The sequence below is a fragment of the Erithacus rubecula genome, assembly GCF_903797595.1.
Source record: "Erithacus rubecula genome assembly, chromosome: 8".
Classification (NCBI taxonomy): domain Eukaryota; kingdom Metazoa; phylum Chordata; class Aves; order Passeriformes; family Muscicapidae; genus Erithacus; species Erithacus rubecula.
In genome coordinates, this window is record NC_136659.1 from 6,788,861 (window position 1) to 6,811,213 (window position 22,353).

At 36.5% G+C, this 22,353-nt stretch overlaps 1 protein-coding gene across 1 annotated transcript in view; it reads right to left on the reverse strand.

Annotated features, from left to right (window-relative positions):
* TFPI (tissue factor pathway inhibitor) overlaps positions 1-22,353 on the reverse strand; it is a 211,269-nt gene that overhangs the window by 53,646 nt on the left and 135,270 nt on the right. The window contains exon 2 of the mRNA XM_079310718.1: positions 8,282-8,355. Within this exon, the coding sequence (XP_079166844.1) occupies positions 8,282-8,355 (74 nt within the window). The remainder of the gene's footprint in view (positions 1-8,281; positions 8,356-22,353) is intronic.

Here is a 22,353-nt window from a genome sequence, read left to right on the forward strand (position 1 = left end):
GAGTCCTGTTTGTACCACTTGGCAATGAAAAACAATAACCTGCAGTCTTTCCCATAAAGTCTACTTCAATAAAGCTCAATTTTGCCCTACTACCAAAGACCAAAATGAAAATCTATTAGTGTTCTAACAGTTGTTTTTGTGTGCTGAACAGTGTCCTTGCATAGGATAATATCACAGTAGCATATAAGACATGTCCAATTGTGATCACCCAGAATTCTGTTCATCCTTCTTTATTCCCATCCACCTTCACACAGAAATTCTTCTTTTTGACTGATTTAGGATAAATAGTGTCTCTTCCACCTGAATGACCTCACTTATTACCTCCAGATCTTTGTTTACATCCCTTACTCATTTAAATCACACAGCTTGTTGCACTGGATATTTCTGGGTGAAAGGAAAAATACATTATCAGAGTTTGGCATCCTCATGACCTTTTTCTGTGTAAAAAGTAATTTCCATGAGGTAAGCATAATTTCACCTTCAGCTATTTCAGTACAAAAACAAGCTTAATTACTTTTGATGGAGCTCATTGTTTTAAGAGTTTGGTTTAATTTTGGGAGCATTTTGTTTCCTTGTTTTCCTTAGTATTAAGGTGACCAGTGCTACTACTAACATCTGTCCAGAGTGGGTTAAAAAAAAAATCCTCAGTTATTTGTGTGCGATCTAACATAAAATGAACTGACAGAAGAGGCTGGGGATGACAAGGGGATGGCTCAGTCTATATTAATTGTGCAGATTATTAGAAAAGTTGGTCAACAACAATTTCACCTTCAAGAATACAAGCTGGAAAGCCCAGAATAAACTCAAAGGTCACTCCAGCTGCATTTATCAATAAATTCAAAGGCACAGACAATCACTCTAAAAACTGAGTTGCACCTGCAATTGCTATTAGCCAGTTCTGCAGAAAAATGTACAGACACAGCAAGCAACACCTCTGTAAAAGAAAGCTCATGCAATAAATACTCTCCATTTAGGCAGAACTACTTGCCCTTCATTTATTTTTTCACACAGCTGACAAAATAATGAGAAAAGCTTCACCCTTTTCAGCCTCCTGTCCACACAAGGATTGACAATTTCTTCCATCCATGTGGCACTACTTACTCGATAAAAATATGTAAATATGAATAACAAGAGACAAGGAACTGCCTTCAATGGGCTGGAGCTCAGGATTTCCAAATGCTGTGCAGGAGGCATTACTGAGCTATATTTGCCATCCATTCTCTCTCACATATTTAGAGTGTTTAAACTCTGGCAGTGCAGCAATGATGAACATAAACCCACTAGTATTCCTAGCCTGGAAAACCCAGGCAGTCCCAGAGGAGCCCTTAACACATTTCTTCCTTGAGTAAATTCAGTGCAAGGGTCAACAGCTCTGAAGAGAGAGCCTGTATGGCATATACATATTGAATTTTTGTAGCAATATTAAAACTGCAGCACAAAATTTCTAAAGAGTCACTGAACCTAAGTGTAAAATGTTGTCACTTTTCCCTCCAATCAGATATTCTCCCTTTCAGGACAATACAAGACTTTTTCCTGTTGAACAGTCTTTACCTTAGGCCTAGCAACATATTTTAAGGCTTCATGTTTGGGCCTATATTTTATAGGGCTCATCTAAGGCTTACAATTAAAAAAAAAAACAAAAAAGGCACCTCCAACAAAACCAAACAAAAATCTACTACACAAAAAAAATCCCATAAAAACCCTAAAAAAAACCCCTTGTTTAAGTTATATGTAAATTTAAGTTACTGCAAAAAATATTAAAATGAAATTCAGTGGGCACTGGCATAAGAAGACACTTTGCATTCAGAGATCTCATGCATTTGTGACTTGAGATATTTTCTCTGGGAGAACCAGAAAACCTGAGTTTTTATATCTTGTCTTTCAAAAGACCAGTAATTTTGCTACTCTTGCCCAATTCAAAAACAATCATTCCATGTAAAGGAGACACTGGATCAAAATTGTACCAGTTACCTATAAATGTCAGCCATGTTTGGGTAAGTATAATTGTGAAGACAAATTCTGTGGTTTTAATGAGGAAAAACACTTCCTAAAGTACAGAAAACCCATCTACAGGTCCAGAGAAAATTTGACACTATTGAAAACCTATTTTTCTCTAGTCCTTTACTTAGAGTAAGAAGCAAAGCCTGCACTATTTGTGAAAATTGAATCTCATGTGATGAGCTTGAAGCATGAAGCTTCCTGTCATGCTCTCAAATTGAGTTTCATTTTCAATATTTCTTAAATAAAAGAAATTTGATGTTATGCCATATTTCATGTATATTACATAGCATGTTACTACATTTTTGAACCAAGGTTAAGGATTAAAAATGTTTAATTGTAGCTATGCAAACATCAATATAGTCTCACTTTCAATAATCATGGAATCCATTTGTGAACTCTGTCATGGATCTAAATAGATTTCCTTTAAGTACCTATAGATGGTGCTGAAATACAACTGTTCCTTAAAAAAGCAACAATCACAGCTACCCACTAAGATGGATTTTTACTCCTGGTTGTACAGATTTACCTCAGGAAAACACAGCTGAATCACAATTTGAGTGTATTATTAATGTTTTCCTCAGGTACTCATCAGAACAGATTTGCCTCATGCTCATGATGCCTTATAGCCAAATGTAGTTGCTAAATATGAGGCTATTTTTTAATTAATGGAAATACCCAATAAAAACAGCAGGGCCTGTGAAAATGTTGCTACCCTGAGCATGGCATAGCTACAAATGAAAGGAAACAAAACACCAAGAATTTCTCTTTCAGGTTGCACAGTTCACCCTGATAAACATAAGTTTTGCCACTCAGTGTAAATAATGACAATGAAGCTACTAATAGTTGTCTGGGCATCAGCCCAGTTTGCTGAAATGAAGCAGAACTAACTGACTTCTCCACAAACATATAATGGAAAAGAAAAAAATCCTTGCCAGGAATAATTAACATGTGGTAACATGATAATCAGCACCAGATGAATCCATACTTTCTGGCTTCAAAAAATACATAATAATTCTACACTGGTGCTTATCTATAGAGAAACTGAAGTGTTAGCAATTATGAACATGGCTTATGGTAAAAGTTGTAGCTTGAGCCATTTCCTGTAATGCTGACACTCAATTTCCAAATTCCATTCAGCCTTGTAAAAGACAAAACTTGAGGAAACAATTCACAGTAACAAAATAAATTTAATATTTCTAGAATTTTTGAAATATAAATAGTGCACAGTAAAAAAATTGTGCCATCAACAATTTCTATAAATAATTAAATACTTACAAAGTTTTTGAACAAAGGTTCGTGCACATCACAAAACAACTGAATGACATAAAACATGAAATTTGAAAGATGACTTAGTCCCTGAATGCATCTCTATCCATTTTAAAAGTCAAAACATGCAGAAAACCACACTGCTTCTCTTTCATCTTGCACCATAAACTGCAAGTCACAGAAGTGTTTTTCCTCAGTTCATTATAAAACCCACAAAATGCTACACTCACCACCAATTTTTCTCTCAATAGAAAAAAAGACCAATACACTAAGTTCCTAAAAGAACCAAAAAGTTTCCAAAAGAAGAATGAAATTTGATATTTATTCTTGGATTCCTTTAGTTGCTACTTTCAGAAAACAAACAAAACTAGCTTGCATGGGAAGTAGAGGTGTACATCCCCACAAGACATACATCATCCTTTCACTCAGTAAGTTTTGATTAAGATGCAATCTTTGTTTTCTTTTGCCCCACCACCTTACAGGCATTCCAGCTTCCTTGTAGCTGATTTGGAAGTTTAAACCCAGTGTAAGATGCAGCAAAGCAGTACAGCACACACAGAGAGGTTGAAAATAGGATATGAAATCCACAGAGACCATACTGTGGCTTCACAGCTAAGGCAGACTCCTGCTCTAGACATAAAAGGATATTACCTTCAGGTCTAGTTTTGAAATGAAAATATAAACAAATATCAATTTAGTCTAGGCCATCTCACTAAAAAAATATTTTGAGCTAGCACAGGATGAACAACTCCATTATTTCCTTTGGAAAATCCTGACCTATATTTATCCTCTTCTCCTCGGAGTTATTTTTGAATTAGAGGGCATTGTTGGTCTTCAATTTTGCTTCCTAATGTCTTCCTGAACTTGGATCACATAGGAAAGACTGGATTACAAGTTCATAGTAGAGGAAACTAATCATTGAGAAAAAAGAGAAGCAATGTTTGCCATCTATTTTCTGATCTTTGGCAAACTTCTATAAGCACAAAAGTGAGTCTAGAACAGTTTTAAGTTGCTTAAAGAAGCTGCAAAAAGTGAAATTCCTTGGAATAAGAATGGTTTTACTCTCCCCCAGAAAAGGTAAACAGCATAAATGAGACATTGTGGTTAATGCTTAAAATTATACTTAATTATATCTCTATTAAGTAGTTTGATTACACAGAGAGCATTTAAGCTATCACAAACAAGTCATTAGATTAGATAGGGGAGAATTATTTGGTTATTATTTTGATTAATTCAAGTTGCTAGGGAAAGGACTTCAAAACTTCAGTAGTACAAATATAGGGCTACTGAATGCCACAACATGGATGAATCACTCCATAGGCAGACAGCAACACACCCAAATGCAGGCATTTGGAATGATGCATTTATATTGACATTGTAGCTCTATATTGCCTGTAGAATCAGAAAACCTAAGACAAAATTATTCCAGAAAAAGGTAAATTTAAAACCCTACTGGCTCAGAGCTGCAGCTGAACTTGACAGATTCATTTTACAATATGCATATTTCAAGGCTGCTCCACTTGAAGGTTTACTAAACTAATCACAATGACCTGGCTGGTGGTGTGGTCACATCTACCTACACAGGGTAAAAGATCCTCTTCACAGGGGAGTAGCCACTGGGTGATCTTTCTCTTCCAACCCAAACCATCCCATGCCAGGTTGGAAGTCTGGCTCAATAATGTTTTATCAGTTTAGCAAAAAGCAATGAGCTGGCAGCTACATTCCAAATCCACCTTAAAAAGTGAAATGCCCAGACTCCTCACTTGGTCTATCCTGTGTACCCTGTCTCTGACAGGGGACTACATTTTGTACTTCCAGATAAATTTAGGGTGGAAAAGGAAAACATCTGGCACATATGTAGCCATTTATCTGAGAAGCTGAGAGGAAACAAGACAATAACTGCAACCAGATTTGAGCCATCAGCACTGAAGTTGAATCTTTATCTAAACTCTTGTCATTTTTCATGTTGTAAAAGAACCAGTGATCTCATTTGTCAAATTCTCACTGCAGATAGCTCAGGCAGCTTATTTCATCCACTACTTTCTTTTTTAATGTCTTCTGATCTGTTTGCAAGTGGCAGGAATTGAGATAAGTTATTCCTCTGTCTTCCCTTCATACTGTGGGACTGTAACTTTCCTTGCCTGCCTTGCTGTGCCTGATCCCTCTTCCCTTGGGGAACAGCTTTTCCTCCTCCCAACAACAAAATACACGTTTTCTTGAGGGGATGCTGCATTTCACAGCTTGAATGCTTATCACAGTCTAAAAACTCCCTGTCTTACAAGGTGGATATCCTCCTACATCTCCCAGCCTCCCGCACCCTGCTTTTTCTCTGTTGTTTCCAGCAACCACATGCACCCTGCTGTCCTTCTCACTCAAATCACTGATGCTCAGTAAAGATAATCAACAACCTCGTTTAGACAAAAGGGAGGGGATCATGCAGCCAGTGGATGTGTGAGGGATGGAAGGAATAGGGTCTCTCTCCCCTCAGCTGACAGCAAGTTGCTGCACTGGCTCAGCTCCAGCAGCATCACTTGCATTTTCCTTATTGCACAGCACGTCTAAATTCTCCATTTGCCTTTAGTTAACACTTATTTCTCAAATTTGCAAGTCCTCATCTGCCACTATAAAAATCTTTAAAAACAAACACTTGTGTTTTAAACACAATTGCAGCTGAAAAGCACCAGCAAACATGACTTTCTCACCTTCTTTCTCCCTCTTGCATAGTAACTACCCCAGTGTTTTCCCCCCCCTTATTGCTTTCAGAAATATCATGGAACTCTCATCTACCTTTTCTGCACACCCCCATACTCCAGAGTCACTACATGACTATGATCAGCAATAAAAACACAAGTCCTATTCCTCCCATCAGCCCTCCTGCTATCCTACCTACACATAGGCTGTTTATAGACATCAGCTGCTCAGTCAAGAAATCTCTATAGCTGTTACAAATAGCTCTCTAATCATGACAGTCACCATGTACATAAGTAAAAAAAAACAAACAAAAAACCAAAAACAACTTTAACTAAGAGACATAGATGTTGTGCCATTTTCCCCCCAAGTTCAGTGGCTCATGATGTTATTCATGGCAAGGGAGTTGAACTCTCATTGCTCAGGTAGGGGAACACCAAACTGACTGCAAGAAAAACAGGCCACATTTCTAGGGGGGGCTGCCTGACAATTAATCCTCTTAAACCATTCTGAGTCATTACAGAACAAAATCAGTGCTATTCACTACAGTACAGTTTTATCAATTTTAAAAATGGAATTAATTAAATTAGAACCCTGACAGATTTTACTTCTCTCCAAAATGTTAATCTCAGACTGAAGTTTGAACTCCTGTAACAAACATACTGTCCACAATGATGCCTGTTAATGGCAAGGCAGCACAGAAGTACAAGAAAGGCTAAAATTGAAATAATTGTATTAATTATCATGGCAACATCTTAAAATACACATAAAATTCTTCTCGCCAACTGTAACATACCTGTTTCTCTTGAATAACGTTACTGCTCATACTGCTGGTGAACAAGTAACTCTTTCCAATGCTCATGTGCCCTTTCTCTGAAAAGCCTTGAAAAGGTTATCACAAAAACAATTCCAAATCTAAGCTAGACAAAAAAAACTCAGTCAGGTAAAAACTGACTAAATATACTTTTTTTTTTCTTTCTACTCTATAAATTTATGTTTACTCAGTCTGTCCAACTTTGGTACCTAACTATGCAAAGGACTAGCATCCTAACTGAATAAGATTCCATCAAGGGAGAGCAAAAGAAAGGATGAGTCCATATACTCAGGTCTCAGGTTTGGTCAAGTGATTAATAAACATTGACTTAATCTGAGTGTACTTTTATAGAGAGGTAATAATAAGTAAAGACACAGGAGCAATCACTATGCAACACTTATCCTTGAACAACTTTGTCCAGCACAATTCATGAGAACTCTACTAAGATAATCTGTCATTATCTAATCATTGGATCTTCAGTAGCCACAAAGAATAAAAATAAATTTAAGCAGCAGTTACTTTCACAGGCCAGACTGGAGTGAATGGGAGTTTCATGGACTGCCTTGGAAACTGCACAGTAAAGAAAATCCTGAGCCTTAAACACATTGTCTCATCAATATTCTATGAATGGTTTTACTTTCACTCTTGGAAAATTATAAATGCTTTGCTCCATTCTATTGATTAACTGCATGCAATGCACAGTTCTGCTAAACACACTCAGCCTTCATTCTTTCAGGACTAGGTAGAGAATGAAACTGCCCCTTATATTGCATCTGACAGTACAGCTAAAATTTTTATTCATTCTATCTTTTCTCATTAATCCAGGTCAGACTCTTGTAGCATTCTATTCACGAACACAAAAGTTACCTTATTTACTAGAAATGCTCCCCAAAGCCTATTTAAAGCTATTAAACTGTTCAAATATTCATGTGGGGTAGTGCTTATTTTTCTTTATTATATGAGCACCTAGAAAAAAAGGTGTTCTCATACTCAGAACAGCAGCATTTTTTCCTTACCTTCAAGGATGTAGCAGCTCACATACATGGCAAACAGGTGCTGCTACTCTAATTTATTCATAACACACTGTGATGGTATCTAGAGAAGCACAGAGCAGACTTGTGTGGTTTCTACCATCCCTTATCTCTGCTGCAATTCATTCTGTGCTGCTTTGCAATACCCAAGGAGCACTTTGGCATGCTGGCAGCCACTAATGAAAATATCGCTTTCCTCCTCCTCCTGCCACGGGGAAGCTAGCAGCTTTCATGAGGTACAAAGCAGAACAAAAACATTGTTTCTGTAATCACTTCATTAATAACTTATCCCAGCCACACACACAGTTCTGCCTTCTCTCCTATCAGGATGCTGCAGACACTACAACTCCAAATTATGCAAGAATTTGATTAGCTGCTATCCTCATCAGCTGAGCCACTGAACACAGGGAAAAAAGGAGAGTGTAAGTTGCACCCAGCATTTGCAGTATTTCAGAAAGTCTTATTTCCATACACATCTCACCTGAAAACAGGCATGGCACATTCAGTTCCTGCAGTTTCCTTGGGCTTTTCTCACTGAGGCCGGGAAAGGCTGACCTGGAACAGAGGAAAAAGAATAAAGTAGTTATTTGTTGAAGGATACACCTTGGGCAGTGCAAGAGCCTGGCCGGGGATACACCCAAGTCGGCTGTGGCTGCTCCAGCAGCATGTGTAGAGCTATGAACAGCACTGGACAAAGACAACAAATAAAGACAGACTCAAACATGCGAGAAAATTCTTAGTTTTCCCACACGCTTAATAAAAAGTTGATGGCGATGGTGGTAAATCGCCCTTTGGCCCCGCTCCTTCCACAGGACTGCATTCACTTGGAAGGGAGATTGCTGGACTTCGAGCCGCCCTCGTTCTTTAAACTAAAAAAGACAAAGCAACAAAATACCCAAACCCACACAAAGAACAAAAACCAAACCCTTTTATCAGGAGTTAAGCTCAGCAGCTCCCACAGAATCCCTGTTTGGAGCCGGCTATAGGAGCGGGGGGAACGCCCCAACCCCTCCTGCCTCATAAACCCCGTGAACCCCTCACCTGCAATTAATTAATTACTGTAATTAGCGCGGGGGTGAAGAGCGCCCCCGACTCCAACCCAGTACTACCCTGCCTTCTTTAGAGAAGGATGGGACAGATCCCATCCCTGGGGGAGCCAAGAGCGGCTGCAATTATTAGTAATTATGTTGAGATGGACACGACTGGTACCATCACCAGTCCCTTATCAAAAACTTTTCATGCCTTCTTTCAGTGGACTTGGCTCAGGCAACTCTGACTGCTTTCCTCACAGGCAGCTCCACACAGCACTGACTCCTTCTCTCCTCTCTGCAAGTTTCCTTCTTGGTTCTCCATAACTGGCTAACCCCAAGCTGTCCCTTTCCTGGCCACCTAACTGTGTCTGTCCCTTGCACGACTGCATGTCCCTTCCTCCTCACAGCCACCAAACTCTGGATCTCAAGCTCCAACTGTAACTTGCGACAAGCTGCTCCTTTCTTTTATAACTCCCATCCTCACTGGGCAGGCAAGGCTGTCTCCACTCCTCAGCAATCAGCACAGCTGTAATTCTTTAGGAAAGATTGCCTTCTGCACCATCCTTACAAACCATCTTCCCATATGGTGCTTTATCCCTGGTCACAGCGGCACTGCCTTGCCTGTGGGGTGATTCCCTCAAATCGCAGGGAACAGTAAGGGGAGAAAGTAAGGCAGAGGCCTCTTTCTCAAGGGATTTAGGGTTACGTTGCAAAAAAACCAAGGTTTCAAATATCAGCATAAAACTGTTTTGAAACTTGTGGAAAAGAGGTTGCACAGAATAAGAGAGCAAAGACTACAATTGCAGTCTGCACTCAACGTGGCTCAGTGTGACTTATCCTGATGTTCCTGCTTTCACCTGAGTGTGTGACCCATAATTAGCTCACCTGGAGCCATAATTAGCTCACCTGACAAGACATCAGCACCCCAATCAGCACAGCCTGGCCCTGCCCGTGCCTCAGCACAAGCTGCTCCTCGCAAACACGTCTCAGGTGACACCACTTAGCATTGGGACTGCAGCCCTGCACTGGCTGATAAACAACTGGTGTTAATGGTACAGGTGCTCTGATGATTGGATTTCATTCAGTTCTTAGGGCTCTAATGACATCTCATTATGTTCATAGTTGCAGTCAGTTTGGCTCCACTATGTAGGTGGAATTCTCACAACGTGCTCTGGTTGTTCATTGTGTTCAAGCACATTCTGCTGCAGGCTGGCTCTGATTAGAAGCAGGTTGGTGGAGGATTATTGAAGAGGTAGTTAAATACCATTTAGTAGAATTAATTTTGTCCAGTTCTTGAATTACATGTTTAAAATCCCTTTAGCAGTTATTGCTTCTTCCATTGTTAACAGTGTCCTGGGGCTTGATTATTTCTCCTGATGATGATCCCCAAAATATCGGAGATGACATGAAGGAGACAATTGCCTTGCTCACTCCCTTCCCTGTTTTTATCTTACATCCTTTTGTCCAGTCTGCAAAAAAGATACAAACACTCATGGCTTTCTTAGTCTTGAACAAAGGCTGTATTTCCATGTTCACAAATAGAAATATTTTCACATTGTTGAGAAGATTTTGGTGGGAATCTGTGGTTTATCTCAGAAACAGAGTTTGGATAAGGCACTGAGGTATGTCAGTGAGAAGAGCTGAAGGGTTTGGGTTTGCTCAGCAGAATCCAGAAGAGTTTGCAGTGAGCAGAATGGTTTGAGCAGGGGAAACTGAGGTGGTAGTACTGTTTTTGGGCAGGAAACACTGAGTTATTCACAAAAACATTTGGGTGATAGCTGGTATGTAATAGACATAGAGTATGCCAGCTGATTTATTGGGCAAAAAGGGCTGAAGAATCAGGTGAGAAATCCAACAAATCCTTTGGGTGAAGGAGTGGCATGAAACAGTGAGCCCTTGAAGGAAGAGAAAGATGTAGAGAAGCAAAAAGCTGAGGAAAATCTTTACTGAAAAGTTGAAAAGAGATGAAGGTTAGTGTGTGACATGGTAGGTCTAAGCTGGAAAGTGTATGAAGCAGGAGACAGGACGAAGATCCCAGTAGGAAATGCCAAAGCAGCTTTCTTAACCACTGCTGACAGTTGCTCTGGGTGCTAAGTAAAATTCACCAAAGCTGAATCAAGGGCTGTGCTTCATGGTTTGAGACAGGTTAGAAAAAAATAGCCTTGCATCAAGGAAAGAAAACAATCGTCACAGACTTTCCAAATCCACCTGGGAAAAGGGTTTTGAATTACACTTAGAAAAGTAGTAATTCCTGAAAAATAGAGAAAGTGAGTCTTAAGCTGCCAACTTAAGCCTTTTTATTGTTTTGTATCCTTACAGCACAAGAACAAATATGGGACTGAGACTGAGAGAAAATTTTTAAGAAAACAGAGCAAAAAAATAGAAAGGAGGTCTGTACTCAGGATCTGAGGAGCACTTTGCAGGACACAGCAGTGTGGACAACTTTGTTAGACAGGGTGAGAGATATCTCCTTTTTGTGCCTTGGTTTTGACTTTAATGAGCAGGACAGAAGGAAGACTCTGGAAGGATGGAAGAAATTAATGCCTAATTTTCCTTCTGGTACAACCACTTCCCCAAACCTAGAAAATTTGCTCAGAGTCATGGGCCTCTGTTCTCTGCCTTGCTCCTGATCAGAAGATGAAGTCCTGCCCTGGGGACTCTGCAGCTGCTCCCAAGGGTGAAGGAGTAGAAAACATTGTATTAGCAATAAGACAAATATCTTGGTGGCAATAATCATATGTTCAAAAAACCAAAAAAACCTTCAAGTAAGTGTTTCTGGCAGTAGTGCACTGGTATAATGAATTCCTGATTTATTTACCATACTTGCTACTCACTTTCAGCTCTAGCAGGAATCAATAATCCTTCACTCACAGACTCTATACAAATTCTCCTCACAGGGACCACATTCATTCATAACTAGTATTTTTTACAGTCATATTACAGAGATGTGAGTACAATATATTATGGCATTCTTCATAAAGCCTGTAGGCTACATGAAACAAGTATAACTCTCAGTCATGTCACTTCCCATAACTCAGGCTCTGAAAAGCATGACAAGATTCATCAATTCTTGTTAGTCTGAGTATTAAATAATGTATGAATAAATAAATACGAATAAACAAAACAAAGAAAAAATCCAGGTTGGTTTTGTACACACTAAGTACACAGAGTCCTGAGAGCTTTATTTTTATTTTATTTTCTTCATAAAATCTTAGTCAATGTGTGCTCACTTTGTTTTCCTGATGGAAACCAGCGGCATAATGTAATTATTTTCAGTCTGGCTGGCAGTTCACTGAAAATTATGTTACCAACCTGTGTTTACACCTGGTGTAATCTTCCTGTTTAATCTGAGGGTATTTTTCCTATGTTTTTTAAACATCTACAAAGAAATGCAGGGAAGACTAGTAATGATATCTGCAGTAGCAAGGGAGTTGCCAATACTTTCCTTCCTTCAAATCAAATTGCAAGTTTGATTCCATAGTCTTAACTTTCTGCTTCTTAAAACCTGGTGGGTATTTTGAGAGGTACCTAATGAATCTGTAAATGGTATTACAACCTGGAAAGATTATAATCCTCCAGCATTTTGAGCTGGACCATAACAGTAATTTTGTTTCCATTAGATAGAAGACATATCACAGAACCAAATTGTTAAAAAACCACTAAACTCAATCAGCCCACACATTATTCCAAATTTGAAAAATCTATGTTGCTTCATGCTAATGAAATGTGCCTTAATGCTGGTATCTTTGTAGAAATACTATTGTGGAAATAAAGGTAAAAGAATGCTGCCATGGGACCCAGACTGGTACTAAAAAATAAGGGTTATTCACTAATAAAACAATAATAATGCCACATGGAAAAGTCTAAGAGTAAAACATATTTTATAATGTATTCATCCTCTCCTATATGTGCAGGGCTCACCATCAGAACAGTTTGACCAGAGTATAATAGAAATAAATATGTTTGTGTCATTATTAATTCACCAACCATTTCCTAATTATTTGACACTGTCAGTAAGCTGGCTGCTTTTGCTGTATTTGCTAGTTTTAATTTCACACACAGAATAATAAATACAAATGATCTCTTTCCTATTCCATCTCAACATATTAGAATATTACTGCTTTTACTCTGGGAATGTAATCTCTTTGAAGAGAATGATTGTGCCATCCCTATATTTCAATGGGAGAAAGATGAGTTAATGTTATTATAAAATTGGCATGTGCTGTAAAAACAAGACCATCTAATTTTGTGACAAATACAATCTATAAGAGGGAAGAGACAGAACTGTCCATTTTCATATCATGTTTTGAAAGAGAAATGAAAACAATACTAAAACATGCTAGATTTGCAGTTGAAGGAATAGAACTCCTCTTTCTCTGAAGATAATGAAGAAGGAGAACCATTCTGTTTTCACAGTACTTCTCATTTTTGTCTAATTAATTTCATAGGAACTATTGATAACCCTTTAAATGTTATTACACTCCTGTATAATTAGACTATATGAAGGATAAAATGACAGTTGTTACAGAATTATTCACTAAGTAATTTCCTCAGAAATTATTTTTCTGATAGCATTAGTTCTTGAGGTACACAATTGCTTCATTCATTGCTCAACTGTTTTTTACCCTTCCATTTTCCTTGACTCTATTAGGCAATGCTCTGATTGAAGGAGGCCACTTCCTAAGGGCTCATCCCCCCAGCTGACCAGTTCTCTTTCTTCATTGGCTTTTTCTGAAACAACCCTCAGAGGAGGCCCTGTAAATGCTGGTTTTGTGATGTTTCTTGGTTCCATACAAAACCCTTTGAGATAATGTAGAACTAGGAGCAGCTGATGGTGGTAGAGCTTGGGAAAATTTGCATTAAAAGTTTGCTGTGCATTGGTATGCTCAACAACAGTAATTATGTAGAGTTTTAATCAAAAATTGAATGACAATCTATTAGGGTACATCTTTTGAATAACTTTTAAAATATCATAATGCTGGTATAACTTGAAATGCTTAAGTAATTTTCTGACAGTAAGAGACAAGTGCAGTATAATGAGTACAAATTGATGCAGCTTTGAGTTTATTTAGTGGGGAAAACATTGTGTGAAAATTTCATTTTCTAAAGTGATTATCAGTTACTAAATAACTATTTGAAGTGAATAATTTGAAACTAAGACAAATGGGTAGCTAAATTTGTGCAATTTTTTGTTTATCTGGTATAACCCTGAGTTCTGCCTAAACTGAAGTAAACCTGTATTTATGCTGCAGGAAAAACAGCAGTAGCCATCCCACTGTCCACAATTAGAAGATAAGAATGATCTTTTAAAGCCCCCTCCAATGGCCATAATTCATGATCAATGGAAAGTTCCTCTTTTGTTGTAATGGAAAACTGTTTATTTCAAAAGCCAAGAAAACGAATCATTATATTCTGTTTCAAAATGATAGTTAATGCAGTGAGAAAATCATTATTGTGGTACTCAGGATGGCATCACAGACTTGTTAACTGAGATCATAACTGTTTTGTGTAGGTTAAGACAGACACTTTCTGTATTTTGGTTTCTTTCTTTACACAAAGATAATTTAAACTTCCTAATTTTGTACAGTATTATTTGGATAACTGAATTAAATATTCTGATATGGAAATGATAGTAATATTATAGAGACTGTTATATCTGCATTAAATTTATAGAGGATATGATGAATTCAGATATTGTGACTATCCTGAGAGAGAGACTTCCTAATCTTCCATGAAATCAGATTATAAATTCTCAAGGGCACTTCCTACTCCTAGCCCAGTGGGTAGCATAAAGACTCTTTGCTCAACTGTTCCTAACCTTGAAAATTTCAATTGATCTTATGTTGGTTGAAATACTTTTAATAAGCACAAAACACTTTATTGTGTATTAAATTCTGTCCAGTTTATATATGAATAGAAGTGAGCACAGTGACATGGAACAAAAAGTGGGTGGATTAAAAGAAGGCTAACTTAGTGATAAGAAGCATTACATGAGAGGCAGGTTACATAAGAAAAAAAAAATATCTATGCATCAATTTTTGTCTATTTATTAGAGCATGCATCTGTGTTCTGTAACAGAACTAAAATTAGAGGTGGGGGAAGAGAAGTAAAGCATTTTATTAGACAAAGTTTTGTGGAAATAAGCTGCAGAAAGAGATTAAGTCATAAAATACATCCAATTTTGACAAGACTAATTTTAGGGTTTTCAGTAGCTTCTTCACTGCTAAAAGTTCACTTTAATATTTTCTCACTGTTAACCTCTTCCCAGAGCAAATATTTTATGAGCTTCTTGATAGTACCAGAAATTATTGATCCTGGCACAACGACAAAAGAACAATAGATATTATAGTTGTTTCCATTGTCATAACCACCTGCTCCCTATCTTTGTTGGCAATGACTAATTCTAAACAAACATAAAAAAAGAAAACACTGACACAAACTAGAGAGTTTCACTTTTAAAGCAATTTGCTTTCAATACAGCAGTAACAGAACTACTCCCTGTTTGGAGATCAATGCATTTATAAAAAGAAAAGAAAAAAGAACAGGAAAAAAGTCAGTAATTTGTGCTTCTTGCTACTACTTTGTTGCCCCAGCTTGTGCTTTCTACAAGCACTGCTTGTTATTACTTGTTATATTGAAGCACAGAGCTTGCAGTTTCTGGACTCTTCTCAACTTACAATTGAACTGTTTTCATAATAAGACAAAGAATATAACCAAATTAATGGCAGGAAATAACCAAAGTAGAATTATGTCCTACACAGGGAAATCCTGGTACAAAAAATATTATTTATTGTAATTATATGGAATATTTAGTTACTTGTTTCTTAATTTGCTATCCATAATGATTAGAAGAAGACAACTTCAGAATTTTTTTCTTATGAGATAGGTATCAAAAGATTCACCTTCCATGAACAGATTCAAAAGTAAAATGATCTTCTAGTTCATACAGAGAAGAAATAACCAGTCAGAATGGCTGGCTAAAAATTATAGAACATATATTTCTAAAAATAGAATATTTTCTAGATCAATGTGAGTAAATACTAGAATTTACCAAATATTTGTTCCCACTCACAGTCTATTTCTACAAGATATGACTGATACTATCAGATGAGAATACAACAACAAAACAAACACCTTTTAACCTTTTAAAAGAGTTTCTTCTCAAGTATCCAAATTTTTTTAAAATTCAGTCCAAAGTGAATTCAAAAATATATCTAAGCATTTAATAAGCATCTGTAGGACAACTATTTCAGTATATCAACAAAAACCACGTGGTTGAAAACTCTGATCCTGCACCAACAGCTCCTCCCTCAAGCCACTCAATCTTTTACCTTTATTATGTTGAAACTATCTGGAAAAATCATTCATTTAGGGACCACCATTTGCCCTGTGACAGCATATATCCAACACAAGATGACTCCCCAGATAGGTAAATGCCAGGCATTTTTTGGAAACAGACCTAAAAGCCTCAGCTCTGTGCTTCACCTGTGGCTCCAGTTTCACCATATCACCAAGATTTCATATTATTTATTATTATGCAAAAACCCTAATCCAGCATGAATGTGATCAAAGCATCTTCATTGGTTTTGAAGTGGGTGCAGGGAATGGTTATGTAATGATTAGTATGATTTATCTTTGAGAAACTATTGAGAAACTATGATGAGAAACTATCTCATTACCTGAGAGTAATAAATTTCTGTACCAAATCAAAACTCCCTTTGTCAAAGACATATGCTGAGCCTTCAGCACTACTTTCCATATGAATTTTCCTTGCTTTGTTTCAGCATTTTCCTGAAACTCGTTCATTCATCTCTTGATAGCTGAAGACTTGAAAACATTGTAACAATGGTAGTTCTGATAAAGCCTTGTTGCAGTTTAAACCCAAACAGAAAATACCTCAAAAGAAAATATACAGAATACCATAGAAATAAAAATGTTCTTACTGCATTATTATACTGTTTGTTTCCCATTGTTACCTCACTAAAATATGCAAAGCTTAGCAGTACAGAAACATTACATAGAATGCAAAGCAGCTCACCAGTAGATACTAAGGAATTTTACTCTTTATAATCTGAGTTACAAAAGAAAAAATATATTTTTTGTCTATAGAAATAATTTCTTAGCATATAAATTATAACTGATCTCTTCCATGCATGGGACTGTTTTCAGAAAAATTTAAGCAATTGGGGAGTCATTTCAATTCAAAGACCTTATACATTATATACTTTTCCTCCCCCATTCCTTTGTCTACCAGCACCAGCAGCACAAGGAATGTGTATTTTCATTTCTTTCAATATCTCTATTCATGAAGAATGGCATGTATTTCAGAAACTACTTACAGATAAAGATGAGGGAGCTCAACCAAAATAATGCCAGAAATGAACACAGACACAGGTTTGACAGCACCAAATAGTTCAGGTCTGAGTTTCACTTAAAAAAAAAATTTGAAATACAGTTTGGATTAATTAATGGTTCATCAGTGATTGTGAGATCTCTGTCTCCCATTTCTCCACTAATTTATTGAATTATTGTATCTAAATTGCTTTCAATTTTACTGCTGCTGTTTACCCATATTTTTCTCCACTTTCTCATTCTCATTTATTTAAGACTACAAAGGCTCTTAACAGTATTCTGAGTTCTCAAAGCTATAAAGATTCCATTTGTACTTTGGTACTGTAATAATTTTTTAGAGAAAAAAAATAATTTTAAGGAATTTCAAATATCCCTCTCATTTTTCTCAGTCATCTGTTTGGCTCCTGACTGATTTATTCTTGGGCCGAAATACTGGATTTGTATTTGTGACATGAACTGAATTTGCTTACAAATAAAAAATCTCAATTTAAAGAAACACTTTAAAAACCAAATTAGTTCACTGACAGCATAAAATACCACATTCCTGTCTGAACAGCTATTTTGCCTTTCTAGATACATTCTATACTTGTACTATAATATTGTAGTCCTCATATTCTATCTCAAACTTTTAAATAACCTTCTCAAGAAGTGCTAAATTTCGTTAGTTTCACCATGAGTTTCATCTGAGACGTAGATAAGGTATAAAAACAGTGATCAAAGTATCAGAAAAACAGCCACCATTATATTTTCAAGTAAATTATACATGATAATCAGACAGACATTCTTATTTTTCATGCATTCTGACCAGAAAATTCCCCTGCATGCTGAGAGACAATAGAAGGTTGTGCCACTCATAAAGTAATATGAGATCCATAGGATTTTTATCACTCTTGGGTCATTTTTTTCCTTGGTCTTCAAAAAGAATTTGTATAGTTAGTTCTCTTCCCCTTCCACCCCATTCTATTAGGTTAATGCTTATTGTTCTAAAATGTAGGTTAACAATAATGGACAGTCCTGCTGGACACCATGGTGTGAAGCAAGGTGAGTAACACTGTTACTATTAATCTATAATTACAATAAATAGCAGAATGAGGCACTCTGCTGACATTTCTTCCTTATTTTGAAAATCACTGATTTAGAGTTACTTAACATAATGTTGCTAATGGACATTCTTGGACATTATGTTAGAAGGTTCCTTTTCTCATTTTCCAGTTTCAGTGTTTCCATGATAACCCTAATTTAGGATTGTAAGGAGAAAATCTGCCATAACCAGAGCCAGTGAAACTAAACCCCAAGCTCATAAGCAAAAGTAGAATATTAAATTCAGATTACTTTACCTTGGACAATATACAGGGCAAAGCATTCTGTTTTTCACTACACTGCCCCTTTAAAGCTATTTCTTTGTAATCTTATGTAGCACCTTTGTAGAATACACATTTGGCCTTATGAAATACCAATCACAGAACTTAGCTTTTGGACAGTGATATTGATGAATGCAAACCAAGGTCAGATGGGACCATACATCAGCTGTGTAAAATCTTGTCAACTGATTAACCTGAAGAAAAAGTTAAGAATGTGAAGACTAATTGATTCAGTCTCCATTGAAGAACATAAAATATGGTAACTTAATGTCTTGAGATACTATTTCCTGTACTTGGCATGCATATATTTTGGAAGGACAGAATGATTTCTGCCTGTGTATCAGAACAGGATTCACTGCTAAACTTCCTGACTACTACTACTAATCCATTTTATTGCAAAAAAAAAATTATTCCCTGTCATTTTTACCTTTTTTAGATTTCACTTTCACCCTAATAGAGATCAAAAAGTTAATTGCACTAGTAATTGCAATCTTGATTAATAGGAAAAAATTAAATCTGTCATTTACAAATTTTTTTCTTTACTCTACACCAAATTAAGTCATCTTGATGTTCTGGAAAGTGTCAGTCTTTTATTGCAAAGAAGAAACTGATCAAGTTTCTTGCTTGTAGCTTTCAGATAGTAATTATACTGAAGTATTTAATGTATCACAGCAATTATTTTCAGTTCTTCAAAGTCACCTATCTTTTTTTTCTGTGAAATACTGCATTACAACATGAAAGAGGAGAATTTGAAATTAGAATCATGCTCTTTGTTATTCTCTTTAATCATAAAAGAATAGTATAATATTTTAGGATTAAAAAAAAAAACAAAAAAAAAAGTTGGTGCTTTTTTCCAAAGACCTTTGGGCATCACTGACAAAGATCCGAGAAGACAATTTTGAGGCAGTAGTGTAAAAAAACCCCAAATGCAACATTTAAGATGAGCATAGAAATGTTTTACTGATGCTGATCTGCTAAATTCTAAAGGATCACCCTAAAGAAAAGGCTGCAGCCCATTTGATAGAAACTGAAAGAATATCAACACTTGATGGCACATCATAAAAAATAAGTCAATATTGAATATAATTATGAAAACGCACCAGTGTTGTATCTTTAAATATCTGAAAAAATGGAGAAATGGCCACTTGTGGAACACATCAGAGTTTCAAGAATGGATGCAGCAGATTGATCTGCATATCCAGAAACATTCACTGCTCCAAAATACTCCTGTGCTGGAAGACAAGGAAGTCTCAATATAATTGATCTCAGCACAGCTTCCATAATTTTGCTATGAAGAATCATTTCAGATGAATGATTTCAACAATCATTGCATTGAATATTTTGTAATACAATCTATACTGCAAAATGTTATCTTTCAGTAAGTATACACAGTCATTAACTTCATCTACTTACTATACAATACTCTTTAATATTTTATTTACTGTAACAAATTTTCATTAAAAAGAAAAGTTTAATAAAAATCTTGAATTAACTATGAAAACTACATAAGTGACATTGGAAAATCAACTTTCTAAATGTAGTTTGCCAATCTGTGGCAGTTAACTTCTACATAAAACAAAAGACAGAGGGCCTACTTCAAATGACCCTTTCAAGAAAGTGTTATTTCATGTAGAGTCATAAGAAGTGCATGAAAAATACACACCCTTAAAATATTATTGTGCTTAAGTGAAGACAACTCTCTAACATGAACAATTATTTCTCTGGTAGTGATTTTCATTGACCCTGAGGGATGGTTTTCATTTAATTGCACCTAATGAGCTGGCTAGACTATCAGTTCTCTCATTTCCACACAAATTAGCTCTTGTTTAACTAGAATACTGAGGGGATGAGAGAGAGCAGAAAACAGCTCCAATTTCCACATCACCAGAGCTATTAGAAAAATGCCAGCACTTCCATTTAGGAAAGCTTTTTTGAAAAGTGGAATTCTGCTGTCAAATAGTACAAAGCCACTACTTGGATAGTATCTCATGAGCACATTTCTAGATTTGTATGCAAAGAAGAAAAAAGGAAAAGGAAAGGTGAATGCACTTAGAATCATTTTAGATGCATTTCTGTGTTGCTAGGTGATATCTTACTGCCACTTCAAAGCAAGGCATTTTATGATTGTTAATAACACAGAATCATATCCTCATGTGATGAAGACTGTTCTTACTCCAGTAAAACTGCTTTAAAGAGGACCAGCTGAAGATCTGATTCTGCCTGAAAACCCCTCAAAAGTCAGTGAGCCAGCACTATGACTATTAGTTGAGATACAGAGTTAAAAACTTGCCTAGAATCACACAGAAAATGTGAGTAGCCATGGTTTGAATCCAAGGAATTTAAGATCTTACATCAGCATCAATGGCATCAAATCAAAGAACTAGCATTTTGCATAAAGATTAAGCAAAATCCTAAAAACTGAAGAACAAGCCAAAAGTTCACACTAATCTCTCTTTGTTTTTCTGGAGAGTAAAATTAAACCATAATGAAAACCACGAAAATTCTGTAAGCACATGAATTCACACACCATAAACTTGCTGAAAGACAATTTTCCCAGAGACAGGCATCTCCAGATCACTTCTAGCAAAAGATTTCACTATGCACAGCAGAATTTTTTGGCTGCTCCAATAGTGGCTCTGATGTGCCAGTGCCTGTGAAGGGCATTGATCCTGTGGGATGACAACTGCCTTGTTGTTTCAGTCAAGGGCTTGAGTGTGGCATGCTGGGAGAATCTTGGAAAGAGTCTGATGTCATTCCATAGGCAAATCTTTACTCCTGTGCATTTTAACTTCTGTTCTTGTGCCTAAACTCCTAAGGAAGGCCTGCAAATGATGAAAGCCATTTGTGGCAGCCTGAAATTCAATATCACTTGTTACAGCTGTATTTTTGGTTAGGTGTCCTTTGACTCTACTGCTCTTATAATGTACTATGGCTTTCAAAAGGCTGTTTTTACCTAAGTACCACTCAGTTGACTTAACTCCATATCCACTAAATTGTGTGTAATCAGGTGCTGTAATGTTAAGGACATTGCAAAAGTGGAATTTACAAATAATTACAAGTAATTGTCTCTCTCACCATTGTATCTTCTAGTAATGAAGAGAAAGAATATCAGAAGTTCTGTTTATTATGTTAAAATATCTTTTTTCCCCCCCAATCAACATAAACAAATGCTATATTGACTCAGGGGAGTAATTCTTGTTAGGTCACCAAAACCATTCTCTTTTAATTGGTGTCATATGAATACAAAACTCAGGATCAGTTGCCCACTGTTCATCTAAAGCAAGTGTAACAACAATTAAAACATGTAATTTGCCCAAGAATTATATTTATCTATCAAAATTACATGTTGCTCTGGACTTGGGCACAATTTTTTTATTGCTTTAGGATTGCATCTGCAACTACTAAGAGGCTTGGAGGTTTATATTAAACTTGAAAATCATGCACTTATACTGCAAAATAACCCCTATTTCTAGGATTTGCTTGATCCCATTTGAATTTGCTTTTACAGTGGCTTTCCATAAATAAGGACATAAAATCTCTTATACTGGAATTAAACACACAGTTCCTTCCTCAAGTTGATAACATAATCTTGTTTTTGTTAGAACCTATGGAACAGAAAGCACTGATCACAACTTTTGACTAAAAATACTCCTCTGTGCAGCAGCTATCAGCCACCAGTTCTGTGTAAAGTATTATTGCAAGTGCTTCTCACAAATTCCCTGCTAACTGCTTATGGATAACTGCAGATTTTTAATGTGTGTGATTCAAGCTTTGGAGAAAATTAGTGCATTTATTCAGGGATATTTAGT